The sequence below is a fragment of the Pinus tabuliformis genome, chromosome 8 (assembly GCF_031772625.1).
Source record: "Pinus tabuliformis cultivar Carrire ecotype Pingquan chromosome 8, CPIR1, whole genome shotgun sequence".
Classification (NCBI taxonomy): domain Eukaryota; kingdom Viridiplantae; phylum Streptophyta; class Pinopsida; order Pinales; family Pinaceae; genus Pinus; species Pinus tabuliformis.
The window spans coordinates 51,831,420-51,853,452 of record NC_142294.1 but is presented as its reverse complement, the minus strand read 5'-3'; the positions used below and the strand labels follow the sequence as shown (position 1 = coordinate 51,853,452).

General features: G+C 34.8%; 1 protein-coding gene across 1 annotated transcript; it reads left to right on the top strand.

Annotated features, from left to right (window-relative positions):
* Positions 1-5,892: 5,892 nt before the first annotated feature.
* On the top strand, positions 5,893-7,245 carry LOC149234100 (putative methyl-CpG-binding domain protein 12). Its single transcript, XM_089461109.1, has 2 exons — positions 5,893-6,056; positions 6,209-7,245. The coding sequence occupies exons 1-2, from the start codon at positions 6,012-6,014 to the stop codon at positions 6,938-6,940; spliced, it is 777 nt and encodes a 258-aa protein (XP_089317235.1). The 5' UTR covers positions 5,893-6,011; the 3' UTR covers positions 6,941-7,245.
* The last annotated feature ends 14,788 nt before the right edge of the window (positions 7,246-22,033 follow it).

Genomic DNA, 22,033 nt, shown 5'->3' with positions numbered 1-22,033 from the left:
TCAATCTTTAAAGAACAATGTATATCGTTGATAATTTTTTTAGATTTGCTGATTTCATTTTGATTCTCGAAAGTAAACTAAATTTGATATTTACAGATTTCATTTTCTTTACGCAAATGTAAGAGATTCAATACTCTAGGCCGTCAAAGCTTCCAGCTGGTCAAGCGGTGCGCACAATTTTATGAAACGATGTGCCGAAGCAGGAAACATCGAAGCCTGCTACACTCTCGGCATGGTAAGCGCGCCGATTTTTTAATAAAAGTCCGCGTAGTAGCCCATGAGATTACTTTATTTAAACGTTTACGATTCCAGAGAGCCACCTTAATTTACTCCCCTTCATGTGCAGATCCGATTCTACTATCTTGAAAACCGAGGCGGCGGAGCGTCATTGATGGCCAAGGCCACCATTTCATCACATTTCATCACACGCCGCAGCCCTATACTCCCTAGCCATCATTCAATTCAACGGAAATGGAGGCACAAAGAAAGACAAGAATTTCAAAGCCGGGGAAGCCTTGTGCGCCAGGTTAGCATTTCTTGGCCACGTGAACGCCTTGCGAGAGCTCGGCCACTGCCTGCAGGACGGTTACGGCGTTACCAAGAACATAGCCGAAGGAAGGAGCTTTCTCGTCCAAGCCAACGCCTGGGAGCTCGCCTCAATCTTGCCCGCCCATTACTTCAGAACACATCAAGATACACGGCTCCAGCCTTTTGAACCATGGCTCAAGAACCTAAATGGCGGCAACAGACGACAAAATCATCTCAATCCTATTGATTTATTTTGGTCCTAAGTTGAATGCAAACAGAGATGGATCCACCAAATTTTTTGACAAGTTTGGATCTGAATATGGGGAAACAATTTATGAGAAACCTAAATATTAAGAAAAATAGACACTTGGACCAGAAACATAGAGAATTCATATTTCTTTTATCTATTTTGCTCCAAATCACTCTCACAAATCTAAAAAATACGAACTGCAATGAGAAACATTGATTGTGTACTTTAGGATGGGGAGGGGGGTACTTTATACGCAAAAGATAGTGTTTTAAGGTCCCACACTTTGACTATTTTATTTTTTATTTTATGTTTTTTCATGTGATTTTAACCTAAATGATTTTCTTTGGAGGATCAGCCAACCCAACGTTTCTAGCAAGTTGAAAAAAGGACTCCAGCAGATCCTTCAATGCTTCAGTTCAGAAACATAACTGCTTCAATTCAGAAACATATCTAAGTTAGGGCTTCATTCTCTTTTTTGCATAAATAGTGGTTTTTGTAAATTTTATTTCAGATGTTTAATCAACAAAGTTTCTCTCAGATATCTCTTCCTCCATTAGAATCAGATTTGCAGGTGCAATCTACTTGGTTGTGACTTGTGAGAGTGTCCCCAATACTTATTTTATGCTTTGCAGAGGCTCAATCTGTCGGCCTTGTAACAGGGCAACATGTGACTAATGAAGAGGAGTACTATAACAACGCCTACCTTAGGTCCTGTGAAACATTTGCAGTTCTGCAGCACTCATCGAAGAATGAACTCTAAATCATGACACTGGTGGAACGTCAAAGGGGAGAAACGGTATTCGTTATGGAAAATTAGGGCATGGATAGCTGAGAAAACAATAATTGAACAAAAACAGCCTTCCCAGCACTTAGCCTTCAACAATCCCAACATGCAACCTTCGATCCACAGACTCCAGTTCATGCAGACTCTTTTCACTTTGTTATTTCTTAATGTGTGGCTAGGTTGTACAATTTTGTTCTTATGGGATATACAACACAGGAATTGCCAACACTATGGTCACCTTTAAAGTCATTTTCAGTTGTAAAGCATACAACCTTTTGTAACCATGCCAAGTTAAGTAAATATATCAGCATTGCAACAACTTACCATGGTACAGTGAGGAAAAAGCTAAAGCAAATTAGAGGTAGAGGAAGTAAAATAGAAAAAAGAAATTAAATCAAAATGCTTTGAAAAGATCAGCTCTGATTGCCCCACAATTATGGTTGCTCTGATTTCCACACAGTTATGGCCACAGGCCATGTGACATTCTTGTGAGATGAATGAAATTTATCTTGTGTTGTTGAAAAAATGACAACTTGTACAAACTGCAAGTAACCATGAACTAGTCTGAAGGACAGCGCATAAATTTTCAGTGAATTATGGAATGATTTCAATTAAACGTTTTAAGTATATCTTGTAATGCATTGGTCTTAGATACAATTGAGAGTCTGAGACATTATCAGAACGTTACCTCCTACAGTTTTGCAGATTGTATTTGCATTGATATATCTGTTATATCTATCTCAATCTCATTATTCTACTTGGGAGTCGAAACAAAAAACAAAAACCGAAAATAGCATATGAAATACTGGTGGAAATGTCCAAGACTGAATTTAACAAGAACATACCATGGCCTTCAACTTTAAGGCAAATGTCATGGGATCATAATGATGAGCTCTCATTTCAGCAACTAGGTCATTGAACAACGCTGGAACTACCATTCCTTCCGGAAGCGCTTTATTGTTTACTTGGAGGAGGACAACAAAAATCTCTTTAGCCATTCTCTGCACCATACATGTGCCATCTTCAAATGTCAATGAATTGAAAACACCAATGAGTAACAGAAGCCATTACATAATGGGCGAACATATACAATTATGCCCTTCTACAGAACCATAACCACAATGTGAAAACAATATCACATGAGTTGGACTCAGCAACAATTTGCACGGACAACAGGAAAGCTCAAACGGGAGACTCGACCCAGCAACTCAGCTAGATTTTATCTAGCACTTTATTATTATTATTATTCTATGGTAATTTTGTATCTATTCTTAAAACTGCGTAGTGGCAATTCTGTAGATAACTTTTCAAGCAATAATTGTAATAAGTGAATTGTAGATAACTTTTCAAGCAATAATTGTAATAAGTGGATTCTAGTTACTGGATTTATGAGCGTGTATGTTAGGGTACAATTCAAATTCAAAATAGTAAAAATTAGCAATTGTTTTTAAAAGTGTAAAGATACATTGAAGGTGTGGAAGATTTGTCTTATAGTCATGCATATAACATTTTAAATGAATTATCTTCAAAATATGTGAATTCTTGTTAAGGTTTGGGAAGATTTGTCTTATAGTTATGCATACAACATCCTAAATAAATTATCACCAAAATATGTGAATTGTAGTAATCCATTAATATATTTGTTCCTATTAATTGCATGTGCATTACTAAGATAAAAATGTGAAAATCCTGATTTTTAAGATATATATACTTGTAATCTATACAAGTTTAGAACCACCACTTCAAATCTCATTTCTAATGGGCGTGTATGTTAGGGTATAGTTCAAATTCAAAATAGTAAAAATTAGTAATTGTTTTTAAAAGTGTAAAGATACATTGAAGGTGTGTAAGATTTGTCTTATAGTTATGCATATAACATTTTAAATGAATTATCATCAAAATATGTGAATTCTTGTCAAGATTTGTCTTATAGTTATGCATACAACATCCTAAATAAATTATCACCAAAATATGTGAATTGTGGTAATCCATTAATATATTTGTTCCTATTAATTGCATGTGCATTACTAAGATAAAAATGTGAAAATTCTGATTTTTAAGATATATATATATACTTGTAATCTATACAAGTTTAGAACCACCAATTCAAATCTCATTTCCACCCTGTCCAATAAAGCTTATAATATTTCAGGGATCCACAATAAATAAACAAAGTAACATTATAATTTATGCTGCAAATATATAGGTAATTTATACTAAGACATCATATGTAAAATCACTTGATAGATAGACTGGAGCAAAATTATAAATATCCTGAGTAGAAGCATTGAATAGATTTTAAATATCTTGAGCACAAGCATTGAATAGCTTTTGAAAAATATGGCTGCAACAAAACTATAAATATCTTAAGTAGAAGCATTGAATAGCTTTTAAATATCTTGAGCACAAGCATTGAATAACTTTTGAAATATAATTAGTGTACCAAAATATTGGAAAGCAATCTAGGATGGAATTGGAAAGCAATATAGGATGTAGTTCATTTCAATTAGATAACAATGGAGTTTCAAGGTGTGTAAACATAGATAACAACGAAGTTTCAAGGTGTATGAATTTTTATAATGAACAACATTTCTAAAAACAAGTGTGAACTTTTATAATGAATAGCATTTCTAAAAACAGCCACTGCAATCGCTATAATATAAGAGTTTTTAAAGTTTTGATTTTTGATTTTATTTATTTATTATTATTATTATTATTATTTTAAATTAGTAATTATGATATATATAATTGAAAATAAGTAAGCAATAATTTTAACTATATCAATAACGATGATATATTATAGTTTTGTGATGGAGGAGTTTAACTATATCAATAATGATGATATATTATAGTTTTGTGATGGAGGAGTTTAACTACATCAATAATGATGATATATTATAGATGATATATTATAGTTTTGTAATGAAGGAGTTTGATGAGGAAAAACTGCAATCGAGATATACATTTAAAAACAATTATAAATAAATTTTAATCAATTTAAAAAAATATTAATTAATAATATAATAATATAATCTAATTATTTTAATTAAATTTAAATGGTGATTTTTAACACTCTATTTTTAATATTAAAATGATTAAAATGATGGTTTCTAATATTTTCTATTTTAATATTTTGTTATAAGTATATAAATTATTGTTTCTAGTTATATATATATATATATATATATATATATATATATATATATATATACAACTTATTTCATATAATAAACATTCATAAAATTAAAATATCATTTTTTATAATATTTGTATAAGATTTAACTTTGCCAATATATATGGTATAGGGCATACATTTGTATCATTTTTCCAAATTCTATATTATTTTTCCAATTTAAAAAATCTATGGGCCTCGCTTTGCACCTTTTGGGGCAATTGCTAGTAAATATAATAACCAATTTCAACCAATACCAATTTAACTTTAGCAAAAAGACACATTCCAAGAAAATATTGAATAGGAACCACTACCAATTTTTGAAATACTGCAACATTATGATTTTTGATTTTCTGGCAAGAAATCTACCGTCCATGCAAGTTTGTGGCCTCGATAAACAACACCATTTAGATTAATGTAGTCTTAAGATGCCACAAACTAGCCCGGAAAATAATGGAAATTCCGGCAAGACACCATTTTATATTAGTGTAGTCTAAAGACGCCACAAATTAGCCCGGAAAAGAATGAAAATTCTGGCAAGATTATGACAAAATCCCACATAAATTTTTTAAAATCTAGATTATGATTGTCAAATTTCAAGATTTTGGGTGCCTCAAAAGTTCTTGATAATACCAAATCCATTTCAACCATGAAAAAAAAAATTCAAACATTCCAATAATCTGAATTTTTTTTTAATAAAATTCTAGCGAGAAATCTACCATCTGAATTAATTTATACCTTCCATAAACAACTCCATTTAAATTTAACAAATAACATATTTCAAAAACATATAACAACCCATTTACAAACTACTACCAAATTAACTAATTTTTTTCCTTCTTAATTAATGCAAGGAATTTTACATTAATAAAGGAGAGTTTATCTAGATTTTGCGAAAATACCGGCCTGAAAGTGCAGGTCTCCATAGTACTACCGAATTAACTTGAACCAATGACGTGCTCCTAATAAGCATTGAGAACAATCTTTTACCACAAAAAGTACTCTTGAAGACTGCGTGTACACACGCGCATGTACTCCTTCACATGTATATTGTACTCACCGTACCTGAATGCATCCATCCCCTGCTTGCTGGCATGGTTCCCAAGGTGTATCCACATCTAAGCTCTACAAGCCCTACCCTTTTCAATATTTTATAACTTTCAAGGTACAATAATATTGATGCATGCCAAATATACATGTCAGGGCAGGAGGCGAGAACGACGTGAAGGTTCAAGATATTTCTGTGAGATCAGAAGTAGCAGCAAGAAACGAAAACCATGGAAGAACCACAATCCACAGAGGGAGAAATCTCTCCGGTAGAGGTAATACTGATACGAGCCCTTTGTATTTAGAATTTCTTTTCTTGATGATTTCTCGGCTCGCATTTTTATTTACATTTTCTTTGCTTCATAGCTCAAAGATATTGTAGCTTTTGTTAGGGTTAGAATGAAGCCTTTTATTTTCCGGCATACAGTGTGCACCTGAGAAAGCTTTGGAGAATAGTAGTGTGCCATTGAATGGTGTTGTAACTGCTCCCAAAGAAACCGCAAACTATCTGGAAAATGATAAATGGATGAATGATGAGGGCGAGACGCCGGGAACTTTAGCTGCATTGTCATCCCAGAATAAACTGGCGAGATCCAGTTCAAAGAATAAGGATTCTTCACCTTCTTCAAGGGTTTTTCCCACTGTTGGGGCGTATGCCGTCCAATGCGTGAAATGCTTAAAATGGAGATTCATCCCAAGCAAGGAACAATATGAAGCCATTCGGCATTGCGCTTCTGAAAATCCTTGGGTGTGTAATAAAGCCTCTACGTGGCGCCCGAATGCTTCCTGTGATGACCCAACTGACCTCTCACCAGATATCAGTCGTCTGTGGATAATGGACAAACCAAATATACCTCGCCCTCCCACAGGATGGGAGCGGTTGCTCTCCCTCAGAGGAGATAGCACCTGCAGGTTTGCAGATGTGTACTATGTTGCTCCATCCGGAAAGAAATTAAGGTCCAAGGTTGAGGTTGAGAAATTCTTGGAAGACGATCCTCAGTACGCCAAGGAAGGGGTCAACATTTCACAGTTCAATTATCAGATTCCCCGACCACTTCATCACGGCTATCTCAGAAAACGCACGGCCTCAGAAGCTCAGAACCAGGGCAATACTGGCCGGAATACCAAAACCAAAATCTCGTCCCATGAGGAAAATTAGCACCTTTCTGGGCATATGACTTCGTCATCAAAGTTACAACAGAGCACTTGCTTGCTTGTGGTTTTCAGATCTCTGTATCAAATCATACTGACTTGATCAGCACCTTTTGCCAAAATCGATAGTACCTGTCACCCTTAATGCCTATAATAAATATGTTATACGTATGTATATTCGTTGTAGGTTGGAAACCTACACTGTAGTGTGCTGCAAACCTTTTGCTGGTTAAAAGAGACGGTGAGCATGGATGTAGTGGGACTTTTTCTTTCTCTAAGTTATAGTTTTGGGAAATCTGGATTATAATTGACAAGCTTCAGGGATTTTGGGTGATCAAGGTTTTTTGATGGTGCTGAATTTGTTTCCACCATCAAAAAAATGATTCAAACATTTTTATGGTCAGAATTTTTGAAAAAAAAGTGACCCTGATTCATAGTGTACTGCAAACCTTTTGCTGCTTAAAAGAGAGGGTGAGCATGGATGTAGTGGGACTTTTTCTTTCTCTAAAAAGTTACAATTTTGGGAAATCTGGATTATAATTGACAAGCTTCAGGATTTTGGGTGCTCAAGGGTTTTTGATGGGGCTGAATTTGTTTCCACCATAAGAAAAATACTTCAAACACTTCTATGATCAGAATTTTTGAAAAAAAATTATCTTGATTCAGGGAAAATTGTGGCATTTGGCTTTTTTTTTAACATTATACATGGGACATCAATTCTTTTTCAGTGTTTCTCACAGTAGACACAACATTATGCAAGGGACATCAATTTTTTTCAGTGTTTGTCACATGTTTGGGTGTTATTTTATGAATTTTGTATATGTTACAAAGATATCTAACATATCTGGTCCACCACTAATGTATTGCTCTAATTGCTTTAATTAAATATTTTTTGTTGGTCTAACCCATGGGGATTTGACCTTTGAATCTCATCCTTTACATATCACTTCATAATTAGGCTACAGCCAATTGAACTGTACCTGATGGGTTGTATTGGTCTAATTAAATTAGATTAAATGACAATTATTAATTAAATTAATTGATATGGATAAAAGTTATAATAAACTGACTATAAAACTAATAAATAGAATTTGATTATGTAATTTTTCAATTTATGTATTTTGGTTATATATATATATATTATTTTGAAAAATTTATATTTTTGATATATAAATGTAATGAAAAAAAAAAAAAACCTAATATATAAAAATTATGTACTTTCTCATAAAAATTATATATTAAAATGATACTAAGATGAAATTAATTATTTTTTCCATATAAATATACGATAATTTTTTATAAAATTATAATTTTTTATTGCTAAAATTACATTTTTAAATGTATAAATAAATTCATTTGGAAAAAAATCTCTATATAATTTTAATTATTAATAATTTGCAATTCCATAAAATTATGCTATCTTAATCACATTGATATAACTTATTTAGATTACTTGATATAAAATTCAAAAATTAATAAAAAGCGTAAAAATCTAAAAGTTGCAAGTTTTAGAAATTAATATGTTTAGATAGCTTTGTATAAAACCCAAAAATTAATAAAGAATACTCTCTTATGAAACACATAAATTAAATTAATGATATAGCTGAGCTTAGTGATTGATTTCTGAAAGGGTTCTATTTTTTTTCTAAAATTTTAGTTAAATTGCTTTTAAAGCTAGGTTAAGTGGGTTGAAATGTGTTTACATATAGGGTGAAATGGGTTTACATATAGTTTATTATATTTGTTTTATGGTATTAAGTATTTAGTTTTGCTTTTGACTGCATATGAGTTTGTCTTTGATCAACATTTTTTGTTCTTAATACATTGGGAATTCAATTTTTGAATTTAGGCTTTTGTGATCCATAATTGATCATTGAGAAAAAAAATCGGTAATAATCACATAAGATAATTTTATTGGAGGCATTTCAAACCATCCACTGTGGACGATAAACCACACTCGATGTTTCAAAAGGCGTTAACTATACTTATTTTACATTTAGGAGAGATAAATCTGATTCTCAAATCCATTAACTCCTTGATCTTCTCCTCCAAAACATTTTTGATGCCAGTTGACTGACATCCCTCCATAAATCACATGTGGACCTATGAGCTAGGCCACATTTGCATCGGAAGCGCTATTATAAGCGTAATTCACATAAAATCTCGAACCATACAAAACTCGGAATGCATAGGAATACATGGGAAACCCCACTCTGACCACATAAATCGGACTTCAAAATACATAGACTTGCATTCATAAATCTCGTCAGGTCCACTCCTTCATATGTCGTTTCCTTTTAAAACTCCGGGACAACTATGTTTTCACGATACACGGAAATATACAAACACATGAGAAATCCGACCTAAAACACATAAGGTCGGACTCCAAATATTTTACACCCGTGTTCATAAATATTAGCGAGTCCGCTCTCAGTTTATCTCCTTTCCGCTGCACCGTCCTTCGCATTCCCTGATCGCTGATCAAATCAGGACCGTTGATCCTTCGCTCGATCCGACGGTTGATGTTGCATCTGATCAACAAAACCAATCGTTGATCCTGCGCCATAGATCTTCACCTCATTTGATCCAACGCCTCACAACGATAACGGCCGGACAACTAATACGAGGATTAACCGCCCAAAAAGTGGTTTCCTCTCTCCTCCTCGCTGCTACGTGTCAAGTGGCTAATGGAATCGGGCGGACTCGTGATATTACCACTTACCACTTAGAGTGGCCCCGAAATGCTATTTCTTGTTGTAGGACTGCTTTTTTCACGCATTAACGCCCCGCAGTTTACCCACGCGATAACTGTCGTTCTTGTCTTCTACGCCGTTGATCTTCCAGATCCAACGGATCCTATGCATTGTTTCACCAACCTCCTCTTGGACTCGATCTCCTATTAATGGATTTATGTGTTTTAACACGAATCCTCTGTGATACTTTGGATCAATGACTGGGTTTAAAGCGGCTCAAACACTGCTCTTTACACTAAAGACCCCAATTATGCTTTGAATGCCGCGATTTATAATTTCAGGCATAAAAACAGAGAAAACACTTAGATTGATCCGCATGTGGTTATACAGAGATAAAGGAAGGGTTCTAATAGAACCAACACCTTCACAAACACTGATATTTTATTCAATAATGAGTTGCAAAGTCTCGTCCCTCTGGCTCGATTACAACAATAAAAAGACCCTGTTCTCTTGCTAGCCTCTATCCACACTTTAGCTAATCTATTTGATCTCTCCAACCTATCCAACCTTTGAATTATACGAAAAGATCACAATTTATACAAAAGTGGATTCATGAACCAATTCTGGTTCAGATCCAGAAATCTCTCTCTCTCTTTTAGAGAATCTCTTCAACTCCACTCTTTTCTAAACAAATGCTAAATGAAGCTTTCAAATTCCTCATATCCTATTCAAACCAAATAAATCTAACTATTTGGCCTGATCTCCACACAGGGAGGATCAATCAGCCACTATGCCCTTTTCTCATATTTGACACTAAATAAACACTCTCACACATTTAAATAAATAAAATTAACTAATCTCTTATCTTCCAACCCCTTATTAGTCACAGCGTGTGATCATTCCATCACATTGCTGACTAGGTCTAAATGCTCCTGCATCAGACTCCCACAGTTGAAAGTTTTCATGACCTCATGGTCAGGTGTTTCTTCTGCTGATCATCCAGTATCCCAAACTTTACTTTGTAACTAGTCATCACTTTCATCATGCTGCTGATTCAATTCTTTTGCCACTGTCACTTCTGTTCCTCTAGGTTTCCAAATCTTACTCTGTTGTTGTCATCTTTCCTTGCTGATACAAATTCCTTTTGTTAATTTCTCTTCCTTGTTGTCCCTCTTCTTCACTGACTTCATCTTCCACAATTTCTCAACTTCCTCTTTACAATTTGTTCTTAACTGAACTCCACTGACATTTGCCGCTGTACATTCTCCCTTACCATAGAAATTATGAAATTTCTGTCCAATTCCACTTCACTCCTTTCATTTACAAATTGTTGTTTGTACTCTACAGTTTCCCTTCCATTATCATTAAATATAATCCTTTCCTCTGTGTTATCAGGTTCATCTAATAACATTTCCAGAAAAATACAAATTCCTTTATATTCAATAAGCATGTCATTTGCATATGACTCCACCTTCCTGTATAAAACAGAGTTTCCATCACAATTGTCAGATTCAAAATAACTATAGTTTTCAATCTTCATAGATAATTCTGCCATCAAATCTTTATATTGTCCTTCTGCATAAGTTATGAAATTGTCGTCAATTCTCATTCCAATACTTTCCTCTGCATTACACAGTGTTCCTTGTTCTGACACAAGACTATAATTCAACAGTTCAATAGCTAGGATTTCTTGGAGCATATCATTGTGAAGTATCCTTTCATCCTCTATACTTGTACCATTGCAACAAAATGATGTTGTTTTATCTTCTCCTACAACAGAAACAAAATTATGGGTTTCTAAAGCTTCTTCATGGTTTAGAGATTCATAAAAATAATCCATTTTAAAATCACAAAATTCCTGAACTTCTGCATCTGTTAACGTCATCATATATTCCTTCACAATTTCTATAATACTTTCATTTTTATTCTCTACTGAAGATATTTCATTATGGTTATCATCACAAACTTTCATTTGCTTATCTTCAGCGTCTCTAATCATGACAATTTCCCTGTCAATACCATCATTCTCAAAATTATTAAATACACGCTCAAAATATCTTTCTGTTTCAACCATCTCTTCCAATAATCTCACTTCTTCATCAACATGCATAAATACATTGCCCAATTGCTGTTCATTACCTGTCAAACCTGAAAACATACACAACATGTCAGTTTCAAAAATACAAGGCTCTTCATTTTAAAGCCTCAGTGATCAGCTCCTCATGCTTCTTTGAACTATTTTGATAGTTCACTAAGTTATTGATAAATTTTTCCTCAACATCTATGACTTCTTCCTCATTAAAGAAAACTTCTGGGACAACAACTTCTTGACTATGCTTGGAAACTTCATCATAAGTTTGTAGAATACCTTTCTGTTCTACACAACTTATTCCAACACTCGGTTTACCCAAATAAGATAACAATGTCTCCTCCTCTTCTATGATAAGAATTTGATCTCTCAAAGATTTCCTTGACTTAATTTCTTCCACTGATTTCTTTGTGGCAGCGTTCTTTCTCTTTACTTCGAAAATCTGCAATGCATCTGTTTCCTTTCTTTTTTCTATTTCCCATTGCTCTTCTATCCATGCTAAAATTCCTTCAAATAAGATCCAATAAGTTTTCACTAAGAGAAGACACAACCATTTACTCATACCTTTTAATTTCTTCCACCAATTGAAGTCTTGAAAGTTTTTATGTATCTCCTTTTGTGGTTTTCTTGCTTCTGCCTTTTTCACCTTTTCATACACAGGTTCAAATTCATTAGGCTACATACCTGCAATTTTACATTCACAGAAATAGTTAATCCCAAAAATATGAGATCCTCTTCTCTGTGAAGATGTTACCAACACATTCCTCTCATTCTGCTCTGCATAGATTAGTTCTTCGTCACTGTCATCATTGTCTCCTTCCCCAAGGAGAGATCCTTTCTCTGGTTCACAGATGTATTCTACTCCTTCATCCTCAACTGTTCGGAGTATTAATTTCTCAGCAAACAATTCTCTGACAGGCCATTTAACTCTTTTTCCCACATAAAATCCTTGTTTCCATTTTTTTCTAATTCCTTTCAATACCAGCGTCTTCAAACGATTGAGTTCTATCTTCATCTCAGCGAACTCTATGTTCCTTCTTTACTCATTCCTTTGAGTCCAACTGCTTCAGCGCTTTTTTTCCCCTGTTTCTGACTTTCCTCTGTACCCCTGTCATGACTATCAATAGTCAAATTCCATTTCTTCCTCTGGTGAACTTTTATTGTTCACTAGTGAGCTACAACTAGCCTTTTTCATTTCACCTGTAACAAGTCTCCTTCATGCCTCACCAAACTTTCCTGAGTTTAACCTTTTGGCACCTATTGGTTCTTTCCTCGAACCTTTCACTAACTAACAATTCTACTAAGCGCTCCTCTTGCTGGAATTGTTATCTCCTATCCACAATCACAATTGTGGAGCTGCCTCAACAACTTCTACCCAACCACAGTTGGAAGTTGTTCTCATCTCCTCTTGAACACTCCTTGCTTTAGGCTCTGCATCTTCAATTGCTCACTTCCTTCTTTCATTCAATGATTTCATTTATTGTCGGGTACTATCACCTTTACTTATCTGAGAGTTCTTCTTGCTCTATCTTCTTTAACATAGCTCATATGCTATAATACTAGTACAATTCATTCCATCTTTCAATAATTCCACTGCTTCTACTGACCTGCACAATCTTATCTCAAGATACATCAAAGTGCCTTTCAAACCTGCAATATTTCCTTCAAAGATGTCTTAAAACTAATTCCCATTCCATCAATTAAATCTGTGCCAAATGATTCATCTGTTTACTATTTCATTTAGACTTTCTATTCAAAGGACTCCATACAACCAACAACTATTTCCCATTTTACTTTTCATACTGGACTCTTCAGCTTTCAAGATCAATTAAGATTAGATATAAATTTCAATTATATTTACCAATTCATGACAAACACTATCAATTCCTTCTGATACCCTGTTTATAAGCAAATCTTGTTTTTCTTCTACAAATTCCAAATTTCATTCCTTGTAGTGCTTCTTTTTTTCAGTCCTATTAAACCCAATCTCTGTTCTTTCAATCATCAATATCATTCCTTCAACAATACTTTAAGCAATCCTCAATCATTCTGAGTTTTCACAAAATTCTTCAAATCATTTAAAGGACTTCAGTGCCATAACAAACCATTCTTCTATTTAACTTTAATTTCAAAACCTTTCACTTCAATTTACTTTTTAAATCAAACCAATCATTCAATCAACTTACATGGAATTTTCATTTTCCTGAAAGGAAAGCACCTTCTCCTTTGAAATTTCAATCCCTTGTTTCTCAGTGATTCAAAACAAATTTCTGCAAAATCATCAAAATAAACATTCTTACCAGACCTTCCTCAGAGAATTCATTGTTTCTCCATTCTGATTTCAGTGTCCTTTATAGTCTGATCCTCATCTGTATTGATCCACTTTTGTGCAAATTATACATATGCTGAGATTTAAAATTCAATTTCCAAACCAATCCTTACAGAGCGTTGAGCTAGCTCTTATACCAAAATTGATGCCCGCTGACTGACATCCCTTCATAAATCCCATGTGGACCTATGAGCTAGGCCACATTTGCATCTGAACTGCTATTATAAGCGTAATTCACATAAAATCTCGAACCATACAAAACTCGGAATGCACAGGAATACACGGGAAACCCCACTCCGACCACGTAAATCGGACTTCAAAATACATAGACCCGCATTCATAAATCTCGTTGGGTCCGCTCCTTCATATGCCTTTTCCTTTTAAAACCCCAAGACAACTATGTTTTCGTAATACACGGAAATACACTAAAACACATGAGAAATCCGACCTGAAACACATACGCTGAACTCCAAATATTTTTCACCCGCGTTCATAAATATTGGCGGGTCCACTCTCGGTCTATCTCCTTTCCGCTACACCGTCCTTTGCATTCCTCAATCTCCGATCAAATTAAGACCGTTGATCCTCCGCTCGATTCGACGGTTGACGTTTCATCCGATCAACGAAACCAATCGTTGACCATGCGCTGTAGATATTCACCTCATTTGATCCAACGCTTCACAACAATATCGACCAGACAACTAATACGAGGATTAACCCCTTGAAAAGTGGTTTCCTCTCTCTTCCTCGCTGCTACATGTCGAGCGGCTAATGGAATCGGGAGGACTCGTGATATTACTACTTACCATTTAGAATGCCCCCGATATACCATTTCCTGTTGTAGGACTGCTTTTCTCACGCATTAATGCCCTGTAGTGTACCCACGCGATAACTGTAGATCTTGTCTTCTACACCGTTGATCTTCCAAATCCAACGGATCCTATGCATATTTTCTCCAACCTCCTCTTGGACTTGATCTCCTTCTATTGATGGATTTTTGTGTTTTAACATGGATCCTCTGTGATACTTTGGATCAATGACTGGGTTTAAAGTGGCTCAAACACTGCTCTTTACACTAAGGACCCCAATTATGCTTTGAACATTGTGATTTATAATTTCAGGCATAAAAACAGAGAAAACACTTAGATTGATCCGTAGGTGGATATACAGAGATAAAGGAAGGGTTCTAATAGAACCAACACCTTCACAAACACTGATATTTTATTCAATAATGAGTTGTAGAGTCTCGGCCCTCTGGGTCTATTACAACAATAAAAAGACCCTATTCTCTTGCTAGCCTCTATCCACACTTCATCTAATTCGACCTATCCAACCTTTGAATTATACAAAAAGATCACAATTTATACAAAAGTGGATTCATGAACCAATTCTGGTTCAGATCCAGAAATCTCTCACTCTCTCCTAGAGAATCTCTTCAACTCCACTCTTTTCTAAACAAATGCTAAATCAAGCTTTCAAATCCATCATATCTTATTCAAACCAAATAAATCTAACTATTTAGCCTGATCTCCACACAGGGAGGATCAATCAGCCACTATGCCATTTTCTCATATTTGACACTAAATAAACACTCTCACACATTTAAATAAATAAAATTAACTAATACTTTATCTTCCAACTCCTTATTAATCACAACATGTGATCATTCCATCACATTACTGACTAGGTCTAAATGTTTTTGCATCAATTTCATGCATTGTATAGTTTATATTCATACATTGTATCTTTTATTAAAGACTTTTTAATTCTCCCACATTGTATGAACATCAACATAAATATAATTATCTTATCTTATCTATTCAAAATCACTGTACATACAACCACCCAAACTATGTAACTATGTAACTGTAGTGGCCTTCCCTAGTTTGGCCACAGTTGACCGACATCATATTGTTGTGATTCTGGGATTTTGAAAATGTAATACCTTCCCCAAATTCTGGTGCACGGTGACTACTCTTTGCTCATTAATCAACATTTATCAACGGGTATACAAGTAACTTGCCCTCATATTTCTTAGCTTACTTCGATCATCCTTTTATAGCAGTGTTACTTTCACTGGCCTATTTCAGAACATGCAATAGCTATAACCAGTGCTATTATATTTCACATACAAGACGCTGAGATAGCTTTGGTTTTCAACAGGCACAATAGCGATGAATTACATGGGAAAATGGAAATATGAAGTGCTTATCTCTAAGATTCATTCAAGTGTACTCCTCAGAATCTCTGAGTTGCAAATATAACTTGCATCATACAATACAAATGTAAAATAAAATAATGTTTCCATACTTCCCAAAAGCAGCCAAGGTCTACTTGGAGTTTTTATTTTTATAGATAGACAAGAAAACTAGTGGTTTGGATAAAGATATATTGATTAGAGTAGTAAAAGGTTTGAAACAAATAACTAGGGTTTTGTTCTTTGGATAAGTGTGACATTGACCATTAATAAAAGTTTTGAAACAAATAATCTCGCAGGGTTGGATAGAGGATTAACTTTGGTAATTCGTTTTAGTAATTGATTTTTTTAACGTTGCTAATTTATTTTAGTAATTTTTTGTTTTTATTTATTTATTGTTGTAATGTTATTGAATTTTTTTGGTTTAAATGGTATTTTTAAATGTTATAGAGATTACATAACATGTGTATAGGACGCATTAAATTCATTTTTTGTTATTAATATATATTTTAAATATACATCAATATTAATTCATATTAAAATATTTTATTCATAATTTATATCGGATATTTTATTCTATACAACATTAAAATATTTTCTTTTAACATTTTTTTTTCTATATATGAAGTTGATATCTCGTATTAAAATATTTTTGAAAAATAGAAGGGAGTGTAATTTTTTTCACTTCTAATTTCTTTACATAAAGTTATATTAGCTCATATGGACAACTAATTAAATATGCATAAGGTATTTTATTTATTTATAATTATAGCAAATATTGTTTTTTTATTTGGAGAATATTTTATTTTTATTTTAAGAGAGACAAACATACTTACACATAGTCTTCACACTAGGTTGTAGGTATCCACTAGCCTCATCATTGTATGAAAATGTATCATTCTAGTTTGTGGCAATGCTACTATGAAAATATTCATGTCACTGACAACCACATAGGCATACCTTACAAGAGTTTTTCCTCTTTAGATCCTGTTAGTGTGTTTTTAGTAGACCTGGTCAAGCCATACCGAATGAATTCCCAAACCTCATCATTATATGAAATTACTCATTTTTTGAGGGATGGATGAATTCTGAAGCCTTTTAAATTATAATAGATTAGATTTCTACTCGATATATACCATATAAAAGGTCCTTCAATAGGCATTGGACAAATCCTCTTACATGAATTCCCAAGCTTGATTACTATGTTCAAATGTATTTTGAGTTTTATTGATGATAATTTTCAAGGTTCTTAATAGATTAGACTTACAATGCTATAGACTAATATGAAACGAAGTCTTCATTCTAATAAGATAGAAGATAATTCACATTTGTCATTTTATCATTGGATATGTTAACAATTGAACAATAGAATATCATCACACAAGGTTCATTTTAATCATAATTTATTCTTCTTGAGTTTTAATGTACCAACTTAGATTAATCTCAATTCCAAATCTATCATAATCTATTATGTCTAGAGATTGATTAAATCCCTAAGTGGAAACTCTTGTTTTAGAATGCAAAATTTGAGAAAAGGTTCGCATCTCAAGAGATTTGATCCTTCTTACTGTGTGATAAGTATGGAAGATACATAGTTAAGATAGATCTATGTTTGTTTCAATTGTGATCAACATGTGAAATTTTTAGATGATCATCATTATGTATGTGTATATGTTTGAGATAAAAGTGATCCTTTGAAATTTATATCATTATGAATCCAAATGATAATAAAGTAATAGTGTTTAGTGACGAAGACATTGAATAATTAGAAAATGAGATGATTAAGATATTGAATCCTTCTCAATATACTGGTGAAGGATCCATGTCAATCTATATTCTTTAGTTTTTAGTATAGTGATAATTTTAGAGGAAAAAATTATGTTAAGAGTCCCCTTAACGCGGGCTCTCTTGATTGACATTCACAAAAGAATTTCCTTGCATATAACTAGTAGTAGGTGCAAAGGGAGTGTTGGTGGGGTAGGGCATCACTCATCAGCCCATATTGATACTCTCGGGGACATTGGTTCCCCTAGAGACACAATTGCCCTTAATGGTAACAAAGATACTAGAGGAAGTAGGAGACAAGGATAAAGTTTCAACCACATGGGAAACCAACATTTGGTATCATCGGGTTACCTATAGGAATGTTGAAAATCGGTGGAGTCCACTTCCATTGGTAAAACCAAGGCTTTGTCCCTTATCGAATACCAATTCTGATATAGGCACTTGCAATGTTGCAATGAGCATATTAACATTGGGTATACATATGGAAGGAAATGAATTGTTTGGTGGAATTCCTCATATGGAATGATTGAGTGTCATAGACATGAATGGAGGTGTAACTATCCCATTAAATGATGGCAAAGGAGTGTCCATTGCGACTTCTCACATCATAGCTGAAGATGTGGAAGCAAACCCTCCCCCATTAGATGACTCACTAATGCTATACATCATATGAGGATTGCTAAAATAAGAAAAAGAATCTTGAAATGGTTTATGCACCTAAATGAGTAAAGGGTTGATAGGATTAGTGAAGAGGTTGGTCAACCATCATAAAGTATGTGTTTTAACCAATGAAAACAAGTATCTTATCTCCAACTAGACATTAAAAAACATAGGGCACACCCCTAGCAAAGCTAAGTTAATTAACAACCAAACCAAGGATACAAGGGGCCTTCTAAAAAGCAATAATCTTGAGGTGACGAAATCCCTAAAACCCTAGAAGGGATAATTTTAAGGTGTAGAAACCTTGGCGAATCTTACTAGCCTTTAATATGTAAAGGGTAAAAAATTTGGTGATATTTTTGGGAAGAAAAAAACAAAACAACTCAAATTTCTAAGGATTTTATATAGTTTCTATTAAATTTTGACAATTTTTTAGCTAAACTATTTTTAGCCTATAAAATTTGAGCAAACCATTTTTAGAAAAAATGGAAATTATTGAATCTTTCTTTAGGAAAAAGCATCGAAAATTAATCCATGGGTTAAATTTAATCTCTAAATCTTTCATTGGGCCCCAGTCAATTAGAGTTATGAGAAATAGTTATGCTAACTTCCCAATACCAATGTTTATTGGAACAAGTATCCCTACAAATAGCAAGGAGATTCACACCCAAAAAGTATTAATACAGTGATGTAAAGTCTATCTTAGGTACCACAATTACTCCCACCCATTGTCACTTAAGTCAAGGTCACTAAATAATGGATACTAAGGATATTGCCTCGCAATCATATTATAAAGGGGAATAATTTGTAACACTACCTCCCACTCTCTTAGACTTCTTTGGATGTGGGAGGTGTTACTTTCTAATTAACCCGACCTCCATGGTCTACTATGAGGTTGGAGTTACAAAATCCCCCCTCTCCAAAGTTTGTAAAATTAAATTTTGATATCACTATCGCATCCAACTCATCAAGAGCTCTCCAACAATATAAATTGTCTCCATCTAACTCCTAGATTGGAAGAGACACTCCCTTTAAATCTAACTAATTCAATTTCGGCATGATAGCTAGGATCGCCATGTGTCATCCACGTGTGACTCACATGGACTTGTCATGTCATCCCTGTCAGTCGTACACATCTGATGATTCCTATAAGGCAATCACTTGAATGTGTCTTAGCCCACCACTTGAATTAGGGTCATGCCCCCACCAATTATACCCCATAGGATTCCACAACAAGTTCTTCTCATAACCAACCATGATGATGTGTCAATGGGTCACTTATGACAAGAACTTGTCATGAAATATTATGGAGTAGGAGTAGTGGGGTTGCAACCCTACTTCATGTGGTGCGCTAAGACACATCCACGTGATTTCCTTATGGGAATCATGAGATGGGTGCAACTGGAAGGGATTACATGGCAAATCCACGTGGGTCACATGTGGCAGTCCTAGTTGATGTGGCGAAATTAAAATAGTCAGATTTCAAGGGAGTATATCTCCCAATCTAAGAGTCAGATGGAGACATAATTTATATCACCAGAGAGCTCTTGATGAGATGGATGTGATGGTGATATCATAAATTAATTCCACAAACTTCGGAGAGGGAGGTTTTGTAACCCCACCTTTACAGTAGACAATGGAGGTTAGGTTAATTAAAAAGTAACATGTCCCGTACCATGAGGAGTCTAAAGTGGGTTGGGGGGAGTGTTATAGAGTGGTATCAAAGCTAAGGTTCAATGTTAAACCTTTGTGGAGTAAAATTGGATCTATATTACAAAGTGTCATTAGAACAAAAGTTTAATACTCGATCTTTTGGGAAAATAATCTAGGAAGCTCTATTCTAAATTACAGAGAATAATATTTAAAATGACGATTTTTCATTGTGTGCATGCATGTGTGCTAATATCATAATTGTAAATGATAAGATGGTTGGCATGACAGATTTTTATGTGTTAATTTTATATTCTAACAGAGATGCTAACTTAAGATTTGATGTTTCATATATCCAACCGCGTTTTCGTGGTCATCGATAGATTCCCTAAGATGGTCATTATGGCGGCCTGCAAGAAGAGTATCACAGCAGAGGCCACTGCTAAGCTCTTCTTCGAGTGAGTGTGGGTACACTTTGGGATCCCACAGTCCATTGTCTCATATCGGGACAACAGATTCCTAACTGCATTTTGGTCAAGTCTATTGTCGATGCTGGATACGAAACTTACTAAGTCCACGACGTTCCATCCCCAAACTGATGGTCAAACAGAGGTCGTCAACAGGGTGATCGTACACATTCTGTGCATGTATAACTCGAAGCATCCACACACATCGGATGAAACTCTCCCCTATGTCCAGCACAACTACCATTGATGTGGCTATACCATTTTCAGTTACTCGGGTAGATTCAGCTCACATCCGGTCTAAAGCCGACAGGGCTAACAACTTCATTAAGCGCTTCAACACATTCGCTAGCAGGTCCATGATATATTGGACATAGCCAATGTTAAGTACAAGCAGCACCATGATCAGCATCGGGTTCCACACAAGTTCCAGGTGGGCGATAAATTTTGGCTACATTTGCAGAAGGAACGTCTCGTTGGGCCCCACCGCAAGATTCGCCCGCTTCGATATGGGCCATACACCATCGCTAAGGCTATGGGGGACAATGGCTTCGAGCTCACCATTCCACCATTCCTTGGTTTGCATCTAGTGTTTAATGTAGACCGCCTTTGGCCATACTTTCCACCATTGTTGGACACATCCAACATTGCAAAACAACGCACACGAACATAGTTAAACCTAGACTGCATGGAACAAGCCACAACTGATCGGAGCATGGACACGCATATCAAGAACACTCGTCGGCAGAAGATCCAACTGTATCGGGTTGTCAAAGCTGGCCAACACCTGCACCAAGGCAAGTGGTTCACCAGGGACCAAGTTCAGCAAAAGTTTCCCCATCTCATGGAGGCACTCAACGCAATGGGGACCATCGCTTCCTAAGGGAGGAGGACTGATCCAGGTGGATATTGTTGGCCACCTGCCTATTCCACTTGGACCTCCACCGTTGTTTCTTTTCAGTTTCCTTAATTGTAGCACAACTTACTATTTTTGGCAGTTTTTCAAGTTCTAAACTTCCGAAGCTGTTTTAAGAGACTAAAAGGCGTTTTTATGGAAAACATAGAGACCAAAAAATTCCAAAACTAGTTTATCAATTTGTTTTCGTCCTACTCTTCGAGATCTTCGAAACGAGGTCTTATGATAGCCAAATGGAGATCGTATGCCAAAGTTACAACCCCGAGAAGTTGATGTACCAATTTACCTAAACGAGGCCCACAGTGTTGGTGTTTCAT